Genomic DNA, 21,382 nt, shown 5'->3' on the forward strand with positions numbered 1-21,382 from the left:
GTGTTACTAGGAATTTACAGTTTTTGAATTTGATGAAAAATGTTAACCCATCAACATATTTTCAACGAAATTTGCAGGAATTTTGAAGCACTATGATGTAAGAAATACCATCTAATACGCAGGCCAATAATTAAAGCATTGTGTCAGTGCAAATAAAAACTTGCGTAAAATGTAACAATAGTAGAACGCAGTAGATTTAGTGCGATTACGCGATTATTGCATAGCCACGGATATGAAACCACTGTGCTGACTGCAGGAAAGGAACTATTGCTTAACTAATGGACGTCATTCGGACGTGAGGCTTGATGGATTTCCTGATCCATATTTATATTATTCCTACATTTCATATTAAAGGTTGTATTAGGAAACAAACCAGAAACTTAGTCCAAAACAAATGTATATAAAAAATAAATTAGAATTTATACCTAGAACATAAACAATTGTATGATTTTACGGTTCGATTCGTTGCAGTTTCCACTTATCACTCAAATATGCAGCGAAAGTGCTAGCAGCAGTTGGATTCAAAGAAAACACAAAAGCAATGGAGCGAGCCGTGTATCTTAATTATGTAAATGAACACTTGATTCAACAACTCGAGTCTACATCTCCACATACTTAATTTGCGAAATCATTACATTCTTCGACTAGTCAATGACATAACAGTATAGGACATTATAGAAACTGTAGAAAATTAATGAACCGTTATTGATAATAAAGATGTTTCTAATGAAGCTGTGATTCCATGGCATTCTGCATCTAAGCGAAAGCCTGTTCGCAACAGGATTGACTCTACAAACGATAACTACAGCAGTTGGCAGTTAAGGATCTCTTATTGTCATACTTAAGGGACTATGACGTCTGTATTCGCCAATGGATGCATCACTGATTCACAGTTGATCATTAGTGTCGAGTATGCAAATGTAGGCCTGCTTTCTTTAGTACCGCGATTACTCACGACTATTGTTTGCAGCCTCCCCTTTTACCGCTCGAGTGGCAAGCTACTTCGCAAACAGCTCAAGCTCGTCGAGAGCGAGCAACAAGGGTTTCAGTGCGTCTAACAATAGGAACGCTTTTAGCTTAATTCGAATTTAAATCAAAATGTACCTCAGTATTTGCAAAAAGATATCTAGGTCATGGTGCAATCTAAACGCATCAAATCATCATAACAATTCACTGAAGCAACGATTTAACATAACATTTGCAAATAATAATTTGAAACATAACTCGTAATATATTGACCAAGTTACCGAAGGTTGAAGCCGCAACGCATCGGCTGCTATCTGGGTCGGAACGGATGTAAAGACATAAGGTACCGAGTGAAACCATAGAACTACTATCTATAGAGACTTTGTGGGTCTACGGAAACTTGCATCGACCTGATACTATTTTAATAAAAGAGAAAGGTCGTTAAATCAAAGCAAATATTGGTCAATACGAATGTAGTATTCGAATCTGTGACATATACCTGCACATGCAATTTCAAAGACATGTTAAACAGGTATATCTGGAACGTTGCTCCAATCGCTTTAGCCCAGAGTCTAGAATGTAACGGCGGTCAATATGTACTACAACTGCATAGAAAATATGAGGACAACAACGATAGTGTGCAAAAAATAGCAAAAACTTGCGTGTCTCACGATCTGTTCTGCTTCTTCCAAAATGCATAACGTAAAGGAACACACTAATTAAAAGTGGCTAATTGGTTTCTGATAGATAATGAGTATAATCGTAAATCAAACGATAACTGAGATTGTGAACATTAAAATGATCTAAAACGAACACGAAACGCGCAGAAACCTAACATTCGTTTTCTATATTACATTCCATCAGCACATGATTTCAGTCAACGTTGTAAGTGTCCATAAAATATGAAAACATTAAAATAATCGTGTCCACATTACGTTGGAGCATAATTGTACAGCATTGCAATTTCAATCACAGTCTAATACGTCGGACACGACGACGGAGCTAATTAGGTCATTTACTTGCTGCATGATTCTACTATGCTAGCAATGTTCATCACGATGATATAATATCTAATGATAAAAAGCATTTTAACTAATTTTGGTTGTCTTCGTCGACGCTTCTAATATTTATGTGCGGCACCAACGTATGATAACAGGAATGGTGATAAATTATATTTAGTAGAGTTGATAAGGACACTGCGGCTAGAATAGTCATGTAACTGGTATCAATGTATGTAACAGCACGTGGGGTATGCCAGTGTTTGGTATACACTTACGGCCAAGTACCAGACCTTCGTCGACGGTGTGTCCTGGGCTGAGGCTCCGGCGCGTGCAGTAACGCTTGCGGGATCAGGCTTTTGGAGGGCTTGCGTCTCGTCAGCCGGTACTCCGGTCTATCCGCTGCACTCTTACAAAGTCTTAATGTGGACAACTCACTTTCGGAGCCACACCACAATGAATCCATCGACAACATTGTTTCACGTTAGTTTTAACACATCACAAAATATCAATTACTGTTCAAAAGTTTTCTCACGAGCAACCTTGGAATCTGCACTGTTGCAACAGCAATTTAAGACGAGCAATCCAACAAGCTGTAGTTACGTTACAGGAGGACCACAATTAAGATTATTTTCGAAGATATGTTCCAAAAGTTTTGACAAATGTTGCAACCGGCGTTGTTTTAGTGAATCAACATTTAACAAGGTAGAACAGGCGCGCGAAATCACGTTGCAAAATTTCGCACACGTGACGCTTGTTAAATTAGTGGAAAATTGGAAAATCGTAGAGAGATATTTCTTCGAATATTGTAGGATATATGGAATTTGTTTACAGTGTGTATCGCGCAGAGCGGATCGTAGGTCCGCAAGCCGCGACCGAGTGAGAGCGCGGGAGCCGTGGCGGCGTGGTGCGGCCGACTGAATGCGCGAGTGTCGCGAGCGGCAAACCCTCCCGCCACGACCACGAACTCGCCGAATGCTCAAAAATTGCAAACAAAAGATGTCTGGACGCTGTTATCGCAGAGATTGTGGCGACCACAACGAGGGCATCGTGCTTCTTCGTGCGAACCTTGTTGTGACTCAAAGAAAATAAATGATAATCTGTTTGCTTTTAACGCACATGTTACTTGTTATTGTTGTTGCTGTGAGCTAAGTACATAATAAATATTAGTTCATTCTTTGAAGATCGCCGTTCAAGCAAAACTGGACTAAATTGATTGCTTCATATCTATTGGGAATTGGGGGTCTATCTTCTACTAAAACTGAGATTTTTATTGGAAGAAAATTGTAAAGCGCTGTCAGTAATGACAATACCAAAAAAAATTTTACAGGGCCTAATTTCTTAGGGTCATGAATGCCAAAGATGCTTTTTTATGATGTTATGGCAGTAGTTAATGGTATAACATGTCCTTCACAACAGTGTTGTCCATGCATGCTACTCGTGATGCAAGTATCGCGTGCTTTTAATCACATTAATGGATATTTTTGGAAGGTCTCCCAATTAATGCTGTTGATGATACTATAATTTTTTCGTACTTGATTTGATTGCATTTAGTGTTGATTTCAATGATATAAATTTTAGTTCATCGTTCACCGTCATAGTCTTTCCAATTATGTCCAACTATCTTATTTAGGTAGTAGTTATATACCGTTAACGTAGAAACATTTATTGATAAAATTTGTTAAAATCATGAACAGGGTTATGAGAAGCTATTTTGTGATTTTTCATCTCGTGCAGTAAGTCGCATGTTTTTATTGCAACTCGATACCTGATCGGACACTAATTAACATTCGATTGCGAAACATTATGCAAATAATAGTTTTTTTTTTACATTTTCCTAGCAAAAAATACAGACTTCTACAAAACACGGCTTAGTAATTAAGTCGATGAAGTCTAGCGTTTTGTCTTTGTTAATTAGCGATTCGAGATTCCTATCATGTCCATTTTTGCTGCAAAATATGACAAGATACAATAATGTTGTCGGTTCAAGCAATCAGATAAAAAGATGAAAGTGTTGACAACAATAAGGTGCGAGGCTCGTTTTAGACAAAAATGGAAATATTCCTCAATGAGATGAGATGTTTGTTACACGATATAATCTTGTTATCGGTTGAACGTAGCTAATCCATCATAATTAAATGTCTTGGAGATCGACTTTTTGTTATAAATGCGAAATCTCTAGGAGATACATCGCTAAACGGAAGAGAGCCGCAGAATCTCTTAACTATGTGTATTGCAGAAGTAATCGATGAAATTGGAAATTTTCTTTGTTTCCCATATGATTGGATTAGTTAGGTTAAGGAAAAATCTTTAGCTTGTTTTATGCTGGTATTGCTATCAATGTTGCATATGGGTTTTAAAGTTACGCAATAATAAATCAGCCTAAAAAACAACGCAATGGAAGTTCCCCATTAGGCAATATACAAGGTAAATATTACAAGGTATAATAACAAAATACTAGATGAAATTGGTACAGGGCCAAGACACCTGTGTTTTCCTTCATTCATATTCAATTATGCCTTAAATAACTGCATCAGATGACACCAATATAATAACGGGTCCATATCGAAAAGCAGGCTTGTAAATTTTGCCATGATTGCCGATTGGCAAGGCTATTCATCATTATAGTAGAGATTTATGTCTGTATTCCTTTTAGATGTGGACAGCTCTGGGGCTCGAGAAAGGATCGAAACAGGTATTCGATTAGATGGAATGCAGAAGTGGAATATTATTATCGATCCAGCTACATGATAAGCGGGTGCGGAAAAACCAATGTTATGCGTGTTGTTGCCAGGTTCGCGACGAATAATTTAAATCGAATAGTTCTGTAAGGATTTACAAATGTACACAAAAGGCGGTGTTTAAAAATGTTTTTAATTAAGTAACTGAATCCGCAAGACAAATTGATGGGTGTTCTAAGTATTATACTAATTTTGTAGTTAGTTTTACGGTATGCAATTTATCAGTCCTAAAGAGTGCACAAGTTTATTGAGTTTATAGTAAAACTAATTATTTACCGATTTCATTGGAACTGCATTAGCAAGTGCAAATAATTAAAGGATTAATATTTATTTATTTAACCATACAACAGTAATTGAAGTCCACGAAATCTATTACTTAAAGTTTTACGTTAAATAATATTGCACACTTCTCCAGAATTGGACAACGATAATTTTCGAGGAAATAGAACAATATCGTAGTGCGGTTTCAGTTTAAGTAACAAATTCGCAAACAGGCTCGAGCCATGCAACGGCAATTCCCGTAAAGCGTAAACCATTAGGTACGTACTACAGTTTTTACAGGAATTGGTGAATTTAATATACTTATTCATATGGTTTATTTATCGGAATAGATTGAAGATTCATTCATTTCTACTGTAAACTTTATGAGTCAAATTAAAACAGTTGATTCAGAATTTGCGAGACTTGTAGAAAATGCTACTGAGAGATCCTTAATTGTACACGTTTCACTCAAAACATTACGTTAAGCCCGAGGTGGGAAAGTGCGAATGGTTATGCGGTATCCCCTTCTGCGCGGACAGCAAATCAATTGTTACTCTTGCTGCGTGCAATCCGGCACAAAATTCGAGTGTGGGTCAAGGAGTCATTGTCCTATAACTGGCACGTTCCTGATGGGTCAGTCGGCGTGAGTCAGCCTCAAAATGTTGAACTAGCAGTCGGTCCTTTTGACCGAAACCGTGTTATGGTCGTCGCGTGGGTTTAACGAGGCACATTGGACTCCGCGCTGCAGATTGGATCTCGAATATTGAGGCATCTAGTCTACGATCTATGCACGAGTAGCTTCACAGATTATTGAACCAGTGTAGCACTGACTTTTTTGACGTTGGTGTTTTTACTCTCACAAATAATTGTCGTCAAATTATCCGTTATTTTGTTTAAATACGTTAAATAATTATTGATTGAGACTGGGGTCTACATATTTTTGCCCTTGGGATAAGTTACGCAGGCACTGGTAGGCAGTTAGCTGTTTATGACGAATTTACTAGTAAAATAGATTCAGTTTCTGGTCCTAAGAGTCGCACATCTGTTCTTGTTATATTTGCAAGACAAGGGTCAATGCTACGAAAAATATTACGCACCTAACTATGATCATATTTCTATTTAATATAAATTAGGTAGGTACTATAAACTACAAAAATATTATTAAGGCCTACTTAATCTTCAAAACAGGCAGATATAAATATTTTAATAAAGAAAAAATGTTTTAAATTACAATGCATATTAAAAAATTCGCGATGTCTGGCGTCATCGATAGATAGTGTTAGCACTAGTAGTTGGAATAAAGTATTTTTTAATGCACTTCAAGTCATAAAATAAAATATGAGGTTAGAAATCCCAATATAGGGGGTTTCAAAACAGGAAAGGCTTTTCTTTCATAAATTTGTTAGAGTTGTTGGTAACTCTTTATCATTTTGCATTAGGGCAGGGCTTCCCAAACTATGGGTTGTGACCCATTGATGAATGACAAGCATACTTTTAGTGGGCCTTGTCTGTAAAGAAATGCACTAACTATTTGTTCTTTATTTTATTCTTCATATTGATAACAGTTTAATTCCCTGAAGGTTGGTCCTGAGATTGGGAACTTGATTTAGATAGGTTGTAGTCCAGATAACTTGGGGAACCACTCCTTTAAAGAATAAATAAGTTGCAAAGGTATAGGTACTACCAATAACATTTGTACACCTTGCAACTTCAGACGGCACATTGAATATTGAAATTATGAATTGATTACTACAAATTAACTAATTGATATTTTAATTAGACTTGTCATTGAAATTCGTTCATTGCTTCTTATAAAATACCTACAGCTATCTTATTTAATGTCAAGATGTAGTTACATAATATATGTATCTTAAAAAAATGTAATTTTAGAGGCAAATAATTTTTTATAATGTATTTGATAGTTGGTAAATCTATAATATAAAAATAAGTCGGGTTTTCTTTTCTGATGCTATAACTCCAGAATGCATGAACCGATTTCCATGGTTTTGAATTTGTTGGAAAGGTCTCGGGCTCCGTGAGGTTTGTAGCAAAGAAAATTCAGGAAAAAGACATGGTGGCGGAAACGGAGTTCGCCAGATTTGCTAATACCAAATAAAAATATTAACAAATATATGTATACTGCATATTGTAAGCTACTTATTTATTATGAAGTAAAAAATAATAATAAGAGGGACTCCAAAGCAATCAAGCTATATTAAAGGTTTTTAATCGGACTTAGGCTTAGCCTTATTGACAAATATTTTGATATTTTTTATACACAATACAATGATAATATTGCATTGTAACTTATTAATTTTTAAATGACAAATAACTAAATATATTGTTATGAAAATTTTATAAAATAAGGTAAGCTAAAATAGGTATTCATATTATGAACAAACTAGTTTCCAGCGGTGGCTTTGCCAGTGTTCCAGTGTGGCCATAAAAAGTGGTCTATGTGTTAACTACAATCTACCACTGTTCCAAATTTCATCTCAATCCCTTGAGCCGTTTGATGTGAAGGAGTAACAAACATACTAATTATCGTATTTATATAATATCAGTAGAATGTTTATGTTAACTCATGTATATTGAAAATAACGGACGTATAATTGTATCTAGCTTCTGTTATACATACTTAGCTATGAATATACGAAGTGGGATCAACGAACGATACGATTCATAAATCTATCAACACATCTACATAAGCACGTCCTGTACTTGTGACAACAAAAAAAAAACATTCTTACGTACAAAAGTACACACCTGTCTTCTTCTTCAGCAGTTTCAGCAACGCTAGTGGTAGGACGAGGCTTAGATTTAATTAAAATTTTACTTTCCATCTTCAAAACAAAATGTTTACTCAATTCTCCACAAAACTGTCTCAAGATCCCTCATTTCTTAAAGTCAACTTCAATATTAAAGGCACCATATTGTTTATAATGACTCATTGTTTACAAACATTAGTCAATTCACTTTATTTATTTGAATTTATTGGCAATTTTTAGGTTATATTACGCCCGATAAAAATTACGCTACGTTGACGTTTGTTGACATTTAGCTGTCATCTGTCATTAACTACTATTTTGACAGCGAATTTGATTTGTCACTGTCAAATCTATCCAAACTGATTTGGGAACTAGTCTTTTGAGTATTGATCTTTCTAATTCTAGTATTTGTCTATTTGTTTACCTAATATTTATTTATGCATTAAGAGCTCATAAGTGATTACTTTTAAAATGATAAGAAATTAAACATAGCCAGTATATGAATGATTTTGCTTATTCATTAAATAAAATTAGATATACATAGGTAATCATTTAATGCTAACAGAACAGTTAGTATTACTCGCAGATGTTTGATAAGTAGGTAATTGAATTACATTTCAATGAGTACCTGAATGTATTAAGTCTGTCGGCCAGGTTGGTAAGCACAGTTTTACGCAGTGGCCCAGGAGATCCGCCTGGCGAGCTCTCCTTGGACTCGGCCGCTAAGGCTCGCGCCACCATTAGGTCCTGCTCGTTCATTCTGGAATTAAAAAATACGAATAAATAAGTAAAACGTATCTAATATCTATACTAAGGTAAAAGCTCTGTTATTGCTTCTTCTAAAAATAAATACCTAAACAATCTAAAACATGTTTACTACGGGTTAACAGATCGTTTGTTTATTTAGTAAATTCTCGTAAATACTTCGATCCATTCACCTGCACTGTGTTCTAATTTCTGTTCTTACTTTATACGCTATAAAATACATTTAAACAACATATTTCCCTGTGTAGAGGTAAATAATATTATGATAATACCGGCAAATCTGGAATAGGGAATACGGAAACCTATGTTTACTAGTGGACGCCCTGTCTTTTACTGAGTTCTTTAATGTATCATTATCTACTACTTATTACCTATATATGTATACTAGCGGACCCGACAGACGTTGTTCTGTCTACACGTCTTTAATTTGAAAATTTTAAACTTTTTTATTTAATAAGCTAAAACATTCTGGACCATTTTGATGAAAATTATTATTTGAATGTTATGACAATATCTAACGTCATTAATATTTGACACTGCGATGGTAGCGCCGTCTGTCTGATCCAATGTAAAACATTCCAAAATCAACAACTACTAATAAATTAAAAATTAATTATTGTCCAGCGGACAAAATTGTGAATCTAAACCATTCTCAGATCCCCTTGAACACACACAAAAAAATTCATCATAATCGGTCCAGTCGTTTAAGAGAAGTTCAGTGACATACACACGCACAGAAGAATTATATATATAAAGATAGGTAGTCCGTAGATGACTATAGAAGTCTAAGGGTCAAGGAAGTACTTAAAACCACTTGTTTAAGTTAAGTTAATGTGTTTATTTGAACAATTGACATAATCACATCATCTTACTCGTATGATCGTACTATACGCAATCATGTAAAGTATTTTTTAAATAATTTATGACGTCTCATCATAAATCTAGCATTAGTTTGCATTTGCTTGTTTATTTTTTTTTGGCGATGAATTATTATTCTTACTGTTTAGATACTTTTTTTCCAACTGCATGGTTTACTCAATGACTGGATGACCGGCTACTGGACGATATGTCGCGGGTTCGATTCCCACTCAAAACTCACAATAAGTACAAGATAATTATGAGACCTTACCTACTTGTTAATGTTTGGTTTTCTAAAAGCTATTCATTATACTCCAGTTATTCTATGAGATGTGGTATACCTATGTTATAACTTATGATCATAAATGCAATGTTTTTATTCCTTTTTATACAAGTATCGACAGATATGTTCAACTATTATAATTTTTTTTCAATGGATATAATGAGTCACACACACACACACTCACACTTCACAATGGCTATTTATCTATGGAAAACACACGGACACTACTCATTTTCACCCTCGCAGTCTTCATGAGAGTGATTTGCAAAACTAAGCTTTATTTAACCAATATTTAAGGCTTTTTCTTCCACTTTAGACTACACGAATATGGAGCGTTCCATCTTTTCCCGAAGGGTCAATGCCCACTGTTCGAAATACGAATTCGAATATCCATGGCGCGCATTCTAACCAGCCTTTGTTGACGTTATCCACAGACTAACTGATCCCACAAAAACATTTCATGTTAAATGTTGCCAAGACGAGACCGTATAGCTCGCACTGTCAAAAAGTAATCAGATCCCGTGTAGAGCCAAGTTTCTAACCCTACATGCCCAGACCTAAATCGATAAGCCCTAATTTCACACTCAAGTTACGGGGTAATTCTACAGCCATAGCTCGTACTGCGTAGCAGAGTTTTTACGCTATAATCTCGTAGGCGTGCAAACCTTGGACGTAACTGGCGAGTCGGCCGCACGGACATTTTACTATTCGTCATATGGGCTTGAGCTTAAAAATCTATTCAATCTTCTAAACTCTTTCCATGCGGCCAACTCGCCAGTTACGTCCAAGGTTTACACGCCTACGAGATTATAGCGTAAAAACTCTGCTACGCGCTACGAACTACGCAGTACGAGCTATGGCTGTAGAATTTCCCCGTAACTTGAGTGTGAAATTAGGGCTTATCGATTTAGGTCTGGGCATGTAGGGTTAGAAACTTGGCTCTACACGGGATCTGATTACTTTTTGACAGTGCGAGCTATATGGTCTCGTCTTGGCAACATTTAACATGAAATGTTTTTGTGGGATTTCATTTCTTTTTGTAGGTTTACCTACCTACTGGACAAGTGTCAATGAAATGAGCGGTATAGGTACCTGTAGATAAGCCTATTAAACCTAGTTCTAAAATACCTACACAAAATTATTTTTAACACTAGATTAACAACTATCAATATCGTAATTTTCTACCTACTATACAATATTCAAACCGTACGTAATCCTAAACTACTTAAGTTAAACCTATTAACAATGAAAATTAAACAATGACCTACGTATCAAATTATTCTCACTAAGTCGTACCTACATAAACAACTATAAATATATTATACCTACTAACCTATACTACTTAATTGCAAATACCTACTTATTCAATCTTTGAATTTCTTAATTAAATTTGTGAGAAAATTGCAAACGTAATGCTAATACTTTTTATCAATGAAAATTAAAACACTAGTACCTAACTAAACCTTCACCTACTAAACTACTAAATTTATAAGAAAATTGCAAACGTAATCCTAATACTTTTTATCAATGAAAATTAAAACACTAGTATCTAAACCTTTACCTACTAAACTACTAACAATTAAATATTAGGCAAATGGTTTTTTTCTCCGCGATAGCAAACTTTTAAATCACCGAAATATTCCGAAAATTTTTCATTCAACGAGACAACCGTCAACGACGTCTGCCCTCGCGCGTCTGCCCGCGTTCGGGTGCCGCGCTCGCTGACGGGCCGATTATTTTTAGCTACTGCGCGGGGACGAGGGGGCAGGCGGCGGGCGTTGGCGCATACTATACTTACGATGCTTATGTTCAAAAGTATAGGTTGATTAATAAACACGTACCGAAGTGAAGTGTAGTAATATTATTCATATCTAAGTACTTATGGGTAGGATAATGTTTTGATTTGATGAAAAGTTTGTGTTCTATGTACTTGTGTATAATTTTCAGATCTCAAGCAGGAAATAGGGAATTAAGTTTCCCTATTTCAGATTTTTACCCCTCCGCGGCCGCATTCAGACCTCTAGCGTCAAAAGTTGCGGAAGTCTCGAACAAACTTTCACCCCTAGTTTAAGGGGTTGGGGGTAAAAGTTCCAAGTTTTAGGATTTTTTTGTTGTTTGGGTACTAATACTAGCTTACATACCAAATTTCAGTTTTCTAGGACTTCAGGAAGTACCTTAAGAATTTTGTTGATCATCAGTGAGTGAGTGAGTGAGTGACGAAATCGGGGTATTTTAGATATCAATAAAATCTAAAGTATAAGAGCTATGCAATTGAAACTTTAGTTGTTTATTAAGTCTACCACTGACATTATATCCTGAAAATTTTGTTTATCTGGTATAACCCAAACTCAAGTTATGAAGGTTCAAAAATACGACGAAGCGCTTTGAGAAAAGGTAGGTAGTGCCCTTGCGCTTGCGCTTCGCTTGGCTCGTCTTGGCGGGGGCACTACCGTGCCCCCAGATTTCTACCACGATACCTCTGACGTCATATTTCTCTGTTTGCCTCACGTCATACTCTTGAATAATGCCATTGAGCAAACTCGTAAAATAGTACGAAAATAGATTGTCGTAAGACGGATTATTATCTAGATTAGAATAATGGGAACATTTCAGTTCAACAGTTGGCATAATGTTATTATACAATTAAAGATTCTTTGGTAAATACCTAGGAACATCCGGAGCTGCGGACAACCTAATGCGTTATACCAGGGCTCCAGCTTCGGGCAGGAGTAGGAACGGGGTGATTTTTAGGGGTAGATTATGGTCTGGAATAACACGGAGGATACTTTTAACCGACTTCCCAAAAAGGAGGAGGTTCTCCTCCCTTCTCTCTCTCAAGTAGAGTAAGTACTTGAACGATGTTACAATAGTTAACATTTATGGTCCGATTTGCGTTATTTTTTTTTTATTTGATAAGCTATACTTTCAAGTTGGCACTGTTGCCACACGATACGGCCCCCCTCAAATTATTAGCTCTTTATGTTTATTCTGACAATTTTATAATTAATCCACAGGATCGCGGGTGAAACTGCTGGTAGAAGCTATAGTCATAAGTGAAGACGTAAAAACATTAGTTTGTTCGATATTCCAACCTTCAACACATTATTTTAGCAACAAAATCTAAAGCAGACTCGTAAATAAGACCGCTCGCGATATTGGGATCCTGTTCTTTGGCCAAGGCGAGCCTGTCGTGCTCATGTCATTGTAATTACGAATTACGAGCCAGCAATCGAGTGAGCTGGCTATATCATAGCTGTTCTTGTAATTATCGAAATGTTATAGATAATCGATATTATAATATTCGATAATCGGTTTGGTCGTTATCGATTAGAGGTAATTGTAATAGAGGTGTGGATAAACATACATGGTGTTTTATAGCGTTTAATGGCTGGTATAAGTATCGGATTGTTCTTAATCGTCGATTATATAGCTAATATTATCGAACTTGATCTTAATAATCAATGTTATGAAAATTAAATAAAAAATTAACATTTTTAATTCAGGCAACGATTTTATCAGATAAAAGTGATTTATGAACTAGGGTAGGTATATGCCACCGGAGCTACGGACTACCTAGCGGGTTTACCCGGGCTCCGCTCCGGCTCGAAAACCAGGAGTAGGAACGGGATGGGTTTTAGTCAGTAAAAGTCTGACAGCCTCTCTCGTCTCGCCCAAGGCGGGATAAGTAATTAGATTACATTCCCCATAATCAAAAGGAAGGAAGGAAAAAAAGAGTATGCCAATAAGAATCAACATCTGTTTTAATTACGGTATGAAGTTGTGTGAAATACAGAAACACATTTGTGCCATTTTCTTCCTGTAACTGTAATAGGTAAGTAGCAGTCGCAAGTTATGTCGATACGTATTTATTCATGTACCAACTGGATTATCAAACTCCATACAATGTAGTACCTATAGGGATTACAACAAGAAACCAGTTGATTGCTTTCTCATAAAACGAGATGTTGAGTGATTGTGAGGTCAATATAATTTGACGTCTTAATCGATCAATACATACGTATGTATGTGAGTAAATATTATGTATGTATGTGTGTAATAAATTGTTTTTGATTGTTTTGTTTGTCTATTTGTGTGATAGTTTATTTGATCTAGGTGCTTATGGTAAGCAGTCAGTGTCATTGCCATAATAGTTACAAGTGCGTTGCCAACCTTTTTGGGGGAGCCTAATGTTTGTAAGCATTAAAGTCTAGCAGTAGATAATATTTATTATAGATTCTAAATACTTTTTTGGATGCCAAATCAGATTGTGTTGTTGTTCGGCACTCTGATTCTGATTGGCCAGCTCGAATAAACCAACCAATCACAGAGTGCGGAACGCGCTCTCGTTTCGATTATTTTATACGTAAAGCAAACTCGTACTAAGGGTACTGAATACTTTGGATATTATCAGAATCCATACCTATACGTATATGTCATCTATAATACAAGATGATTCATTAGCTAAGTGTCAAAGTAATTACACCTACCTCTTCCTTTGTTGTGACTATCTTAGGTATTTGCTTACCTACCTAATATTAAGTATTCAGGTATTTATGTATTAGTCATATTATATACCTACCTAGCTTAATCTATACTAATATTATAAAGCTGAAGAGTTTGTTTTTTTGAACGCGCTAATCTCCGGAAGTACTGGTTGATTTGAAATTTTTGTGTTGGATAGCGCATTTATCGAGGAAGGCTATAGGCTATAAAACATCACGCTACGATTAATAGGAACCGAGCAGAGCGGGTGAAACCGCGTCGAAGTAGCTAGTATAAAGATAAGTAGCTACGAAATACATCAGTTTATAATTTTGAGGAGGCCGATGAGTTATTTAAATACTCCTTTGTTTGAGTTCGAAGTACATAAACTCACGCCTTCGTTATGTGAAGGTAAGTTAATGTAATAAAACCTAAATACCTATAGGGCAGGTACGGTTCCTTAGATAAGCACACCCATAGTACGTTTCAGATTTTTCGTTTGTTCGTTTGTTCGTTGAATTAGAGTAGGCCCCCTGATTTGGCATCCAAAAACTTATCTAGAATCGGCAATAAATATTATCTACGGCTAGACTAGATGACAATGGCAATGGATTATTGAAGGAAGTGTAAATGTCTATAGTTACGCCTTTTTTTAAGTGGGCTAAATCATCCAGAAGAAAGCATTGGATGATTAATCCTCCCTCTAAAAAATGGCTTTATATATTAACCAGTATAGATTAATTGCTCGTTACTATTGCTAAGCACAATTAACAATTCAAAAATACCAGCAATAAGTTACTTTGAACTTCTACAAATTATTTTTAATTATAATATATATATTTACTAGAAGTTAAATCAAACAATAATGTAGAACTTAGGAAAATAATCTCGTCTGTCGAATCAAATGTAACAAAATAAAAATAAGCGGAAAATCCACTCTAAGCATAGAAACATTATTCAAAACAATTGCTTCAAAAACCAGTTCTTTAGTTACGTTATTGTTATGTTATTTTAATCCTATAATAACTAAACATAACCAGTTATTATTATACAGGATTTTCATATAATTCTTCTATTTTTCAACACAAACGACCGTAACATTGAATAATAAATTAAGGAAGTTAGTTATCAAATTTAAAACTAAACGTTATTATTATCTGGACAGTGAATCCAATTTTTGAATTAAAGAATTCTTAATTTAGATATTTCTAGAAAACTTTGAATCAGTGAAACACCTATACACTTGAAATAACTATACTGAAACGTTTATAAATGTTTAGCTACTGTTTACCATCGAGCTATTTATTGAGAAGTACCTATGATCAAGAAGTTTAGATACTCATGTATGATCCAGAATTCAGAGAATACTCATTCTTATTTATTAGCTACAAAGTCTAATGGAATGCAAATATCGCTTGTTTGTCTTCAATACTCAAGAATTGCTTACAAATCTAAATCGGGACCCATTTATCTACCAAACGAAAGATCGACGGATACAAAAATATTCCTGTTCATTATATTATGTATACAGAGAATTATATATTTTTTAAAGTACCTCTCAAAGGATATTATCAGCAGTGACATAATTGATACCTCTGTACCTGTTCATTATTCTGTCTATTATCAGAATCCCCTTTCACTAGCCGGCCTTATCACCCACAATCTAAGCGAATCAATAATATCTACCTACCTTATAAACCGAATATATTTATTTACATAAACAACACCACTTACTTACTTTTTTTATTACAAAAAAATCACTGGTTTTAAAAATAAAAACACGAACAGCACTTCATTTGAATTTCGAACGAGGATAAAAAAGTTTTTGAAAATTTTTATATAAAGAACAGCGTTACGCGTGCGTGTGCGCGTTTAAAACATTTGTATGACAATGCGCGATCGCGTATATTTTCGCTGTGGGGTCGTCGTGTCGGAGACACAGTAGACAGCGATTGAACACCATCTGTCAATGAAGTAAGTCACGGTCATGCCGTAAAGCCTCTCACTTATATTTCCCAGTACACTGCATTGATCAATGGGAGATACATTATCGTGTTGAATGAATGGACTACGGATTCATCAATCATACTCGTATTGGTAATTCGTTTGTGAGTATTAAATATTGCTGTTATTAATGGTTTTTTGAACTGGTGGATTAATAGTGAATTCTCTCGTTAGGTTGTGCTGATTAATTGACATTTTGAGTCCTATATTTTACGTGTTAAGGTTTACATTCCTTTTCTTAAATATTGATCACTATCATCGGTTGAAGTGGAAACTATCGTTTTCTTTTTATTCTTCTCTAATAATATCTTCTGATTTATTTCGTTGTGGGATCTAAGACAGTCATTCATGTGGCTGGGTTGCCGGACTTCAGTGTTCTAGAGTTTTCATGGTTGTATCTACTGTAGATCCCGGCTTACAGGTGCTTCAGCGGTATTGGGAGGTTGTGGCGGGCTTGTTGTTTTAAAAAAGCCGGAACAAGTCCGCTGGTAAACCAAATTTCTTTATTGGTCGATGCTAATAAAATAAGTAGGTGAGCACTAATTTTATCGTTCCATTTTCACCTCTTTGTTGACAGCTATTGGTACTTCTTGAACATACTTCAGGGTTTTAAAGAGAATTCCAAAATGATAAGGAAAGTTTTATCTAAACTACTTTCCTTTTACTGTGGTTGTCATCAACGGACTGTATTTATTGTTATCCTGGCATATATTTTCCTGGTAACAAATCGTACTGCACTATAACTACTACAATCTTAATAAAATAAACCCAATACGGCTTTTCGCCGAAATAATTAAATTATTCCACTCTATTTTACTTTTTCGTCAAAACCTTTGAGTTTGCTTCGGTATTTCTTATTGCAGAAGTTAGATAGGAAATGTAATTCAACTTTAACTTAATTTTTTTATTGCTTAATTATTAAGGACCCTCGCAACTTAAGGAGTATATAATATGTTGGTAACAATTAAGGACCCTGTCGGGCACGCAACTTAAGGTCTAATGATATATATTGTTGTTTATTAGTAGTTCATACTTATGTATATAGCCTCTCGAATGTAGCTTAATTTTAAAATATTGACTTTTAAAAGTGCTATTTTCGTAGCTTGTTTACAGAAATAAATATAATTTCCCTTAGGTACAACGTATTACGACACTACAATATTCCTACCTGTCGTATTAATGGATGCTGATATCATAATGTTTTGGCGTCAAACCGTGAAATGACACGTTTAACACCAAAACAAATTGACTTGTAAACGGATTTCAAAGACTTAAGTATTACATGATACAGGTACTTAGTTACTTACTATTTTATAGGTACGTGTTTACCTATTAAACATTTAATTTTAGCGAAGTTCAAGGTTCTACGTTTTATAATCGGCCTTCAAGATTTTCCACCGGTTTTGCGTATCTTAAGTGTTTTACCTACGTATTTGTATGAAATTATGTACATAATTTTATTAGGTTTTAGTTTTAACCAGATTGTTTTACTATATTCCACAACTTAAAGTAAAGTGGTTTTGTTTAATCCTTTAAAATATTTCCATGTCTGTCTTGAATATGAATGAACTGATGTAACAATAAAAATAAGTTAGAACGTGTGGGACGCTACGTGTGTAGACACCCTTGCGCCATCTCATCTTCTAAGTACTGCTGCATGCGCTGGTGAGGCTGTTTCCGCGGCAGAGGACCTCAAGCGGCGCAAATATTCTAACTTAGTTGGCAATTATTGTTTTGAGCCGTTTGGGGTCGAAACTCTTGGGCCATGGGGTCTTGGTGCACATTCTCTATATAAAGAGATTGCACATAAGCTATTCGACTCTACGCGTGACCGCTGGCTATTTCTTCGGTCAGAAAATAAGCATTGCCATACAACGTGGCAATGCGGCCAGTCTTCTGGGAACGTTCCCCAGTGACAGCGATGCGGACGAGTACTTCGACGCCTAACCACGCCTAACGCCTTTATTTTAGTTTTAAGTTAGTGTTTATTCCTATTTTTTTGGTATTTTTAAGTTGTAAATAATAATAAAATATGTTAATTGTATATTAATTGTTGTACAATAAACTCTTGGAAAGTTAGAACTTGGAGGTTGATACCGTAGCGGCTATGGTGTAGGCATTCGTGCAACACCAGTTAGAGACATCGCGAGAGCGTAGCCAACTAAGATATTCAAGTGATCTGGCTGTAGATAATTTTGTTGGTCTTTTGTTAAACTTAAGTAACTATTTCTTTTTTTATAAAAACTTAGGATTGAAGAGTTTGAGTGTGAGGTTACTGAAGGCCCAATTACACACCTTCCCAATCTTTCTAAACCCTGATTCCCCCACAACCCTTAGCCTTACCTTCCTAACCCTTTCTTTGGTGTTTCGGGTGTCCATGGGCGACGGCCATCGCTTACCACCAAGTTATCCGTCTACTCGTTTACCGACGTTTAACATAAAAAAACCCATCAAACCAAATTTTTGTTTACAGAACCTTTCTCTCCTTATAACGATACTAAATTATGTGATGAAACGAGAGCTATATAACCTTTTGATCCGCCAAAATCTTCACATTTAACAACCGCGACGAATCTGACTGATGTTTATAATTAAGCTTACCAATGTCATACAGGTTAAGCAGTAATTGTAGCTAGCATTAGATTGCACAATAGATATTGATCTACATACACGACTCCGACCTTCAAGCAGGCAGTAATGACCCAGCCACAGCCGCAGCATAGACTGGTTCACATATTTCATCATCAAAACTTTCGACATTTACTTTTGCGAATAAATGCTCTACTTTATGTTGCTGAGCTTTTAATTATGACTTATTGCTTGAATGGGTAGACAGAGTAGTTGCAAGCATTTTTTGTTTATGTTACATATGGGTTCCTGTTTCAACCACATCACGTGATATGATTGAGAATTTTGGGAACCAAATAGCTACAATTAATAATTCGCCTCTGGAGCTGGAATTGAATCCGAGACCCCTTGCTTAGAACTTAGCAGCTTGCATAATAAATATATAAAGATAATAATATCTATTCGATTACCGTAGTTTGGATTTCAACGGTAACCTATTAACTAATGTGGAGGCACGGCTGTGGACACAGCCAAGACAAAAGAGAACAAGATTAGGCATTATTATTCTCAAAGGATTTAGCTCACTTTACTTTACATATTAACTAAAACTTTGTTATCTAGGATTAGTTTTTTTAGCTTTTTTAGTAGTCATATTTCAGGTATCAAATACTAGAACTGTCGATAACAGTTCATGAAAAGTTATATAAAATCTAGATGTCTATCTTGTCATAGGTCATTGGTGAAGTTGGTGGATGGACAAATGCCCTAGGTGTATGCCCCTGAATACCATCATACAAGAATGTGTAGTAAAATAAAACAACATCATATATTTCATTAAGTGTATATTTATTTTATTATAAAAAAATAAGACATGCAAAGAAGGCAATTGAAACTCCTATATATCCCATGACATACGTTAACAAACAGACTGTTACATTCTGTACTGGTCAGTCCAATAATTGACACACCGTAACACTAATGTTATCCTACTGATACGCCCGTGGGCTTACAATTACTAGTAGTTACAACATTACCTATCCCTCTAAGTACTTTTTCTTCTAAATATAATATTAAAGTAGGTACTAGGTACTTAATTACTTTCACCTTTTACGTGACACCTACGCCCGAATACTGAAATGCTACTCAATTTTAAGTTGTACTTAAATATCGTGCTATCTCTGTCATTTTATAAAGAATTGATAGGGACAGAACTAGTTTTGAGAGCGTCTTAAAATTGAGTAGCGTTTGAGTATTCGGACATTAAGTAAGCATGATAGCGTAAAGCCTTCATAAAATGTAAGATTGCGCTAAAATCCCGGCTTATGTACCAGTTGATTACATTCAGTGAAAAATCACACAATGATATAAGTGAAATTATATTTAAACAACTTAATTATTTAGACGTAGGTCATTCTTAATAGTAATTAGCACTAGAATAAGGAATATAGTTCAGAACTGAATGTCTGTTATGATAATGAAACTAGTCGTCTAAATAAATTCTAAAGAACTTGGATACTTTATGTCCTACTTAAGTTTAGTACTAATACCTTTATTCATAAACTACAACGCGCAACTAACTGTGTCTCATTCTAGTCCGTAGAATATGAGTGAGAGAGATATGTGGGCATCTACAAAACTTCTGTCTTGCGTGTTAAGCTTATGAACAAAGGGGCAACATTAAACATAACAGGGACCTATGTCGTACCTACTTTTAGAATAGAAAAACATAATGATCTATTATGTAACTTATGATGAAATGATTTTCAAGGATTCCACACTTTCAGTCTTATATTATAACGTTGGAAGATTCACACAGCGTGCTTCATCACTTTTTTGTTTAAAATAATTTTATTTTGTACGAATTCAATTGAGCTTAGCAGATCGATTGACGTGTCTCGCAACACTGGTTTACAAATAAAATAAAATAGAATAGAATTGAATTAGTCTACACTTAAAAATTATAATTGGCTATTGTACGGCGTGCATACGTATAAATTCAAACATCGGTGAAGGGACACTCACACCAGTCTTTCATTTTAGAGATCGCTAGATGACTCCCGAAACATCTTGGCGTGGCGTGCTCTCCTAGTCCAGGGTTTTTCAAGGCCGTGGACTGTCAGACCTTTGGTCCGGGGGCTTTAGGGCCCATGTAATGCTGCTACGGTAAGAAAGGGCGGCGATAATCGCTAGCCCTGGCGTGGCGCCTAAAGTTGCGCCTCAGTGGGGTTCTGCCAAAGGTTCGACGGGAGAGTGTCGTAGTGCGACGGGACCGTCACCAAGGCATCGGCCGATGTCCTGTTTATTGAGCAGTTCTGTAACAATAAAATAATATAATAAATAAAAGTGGTAATATATAAATTATAATATTAATAAACCTTCCAAAGGTCCGGGACCATGTGGTCCCGTGAAAGGAAAGGACAAACATAATAATAAATATATAATATATAATTAAGTAAAACTGTGTTTATAAACACAACACAGTTGGCTCGGTCATCACGCTTTGAACAAGTGACTGATTAAAAAGTTCTGAAAAATTGATAAACTTAATATCAACAAAACTTCGGATCATTGTGACGAATGACAAATCTTTGGCACTTTACACGTAGCCATATCAGCATGATGTAATTATATTCAATTTTAACATGATTGTAATTGTTACCTAGAAGGATTAAATTTTTTTACATACGG

At 35.5% G+C, this 21,382-nt stretch overlaps 3 protein-coding genes across 10 annotated transcripts in view; 1 reads left to right on the forward strand and 2 right to left on the reverse strand.

The window, feature by feature from the left end:
• Window positions 1-16,039, reverse strand: part of LOC118271710 (NAD kinase) — a 44,797-nt gene extending 28,758 nt beyond the window's left edge. The window contains exons 1-2 of one of the 6 annotated variants that reach the window (XM_035587871.2): window positions 15,861-16,039; window positions 8,363-8,494 (exon numbers count right to left, since the gene is read on the reverse strand). In XM_035587871.2, the coding sequence (XP_035443764.1) occupies window positions 8,363-8,493 (131 nt within the window). In that variant the 5' untranslated portion in view covers window position 8,494; window positions 15,861-16,039. Of the gene's footprint in view, window positions 1-2,242; window positions 2,906-7,720; window positions 8,014-8,362; window positions 8,495-15,860 lie in introns of those variants that run through there. The other 5 variants (XM_035587873.2, XM_035587875.2, XM_035587869.2 and 2 more) reach the window with 5 other exon arrangements.
• LOC118271716 (glyceraldehyde-3-phosphate dehydrogenase) overlaps window positions 1-21,382 on the forward strand; it is a 256,387-nt gene that overhangs the window by 180,283 nt on the left and 54,722 nt on the right. The gene's annotated exons all lie outside the window — the stretch shown is intronic.
• LOC118272281 (6-phosphofructo-2-kinase/fructose-2,6-bisphosphatase) overlaps window positions 19,520-21,382 on the reverse strand; it is a 31,884-nt gene continuing 30,021 nt past the window's right edge. For both annotated transcript variants that reach the window (XM_050693745.1, XM_050693746.1), the window contains exon 9: window positions 19,520-21,006. In XM_050693745.1, coding sequence (XP_050549702.1) covers window positions 20,899-21,006 — 108 coding nt within the window. In that variant the 3' untranslated portion in view covers window positions 19,520-20,898. The remainder of the gene's footprint in view (window positions 21,007-21,382) is intronic.

The sequence above is a fragment of the Spodoptera frugiperda genome, chromosome 5 (genome assembly GCF_023101765.2).
Source record: "Spodoptera frugiperda isolate SF20-4 chromosome 5, AGI-APGP_CSIRO_Sfru_2.0, whole genome shotgun sequence".
NCBI classification, from domain to species: Eukaryota; Metazoa; Arthropoda; class Insecta; order Lepidoptera; family Noctuidae; genus Spodoptera; species Spodoptera frugiperda.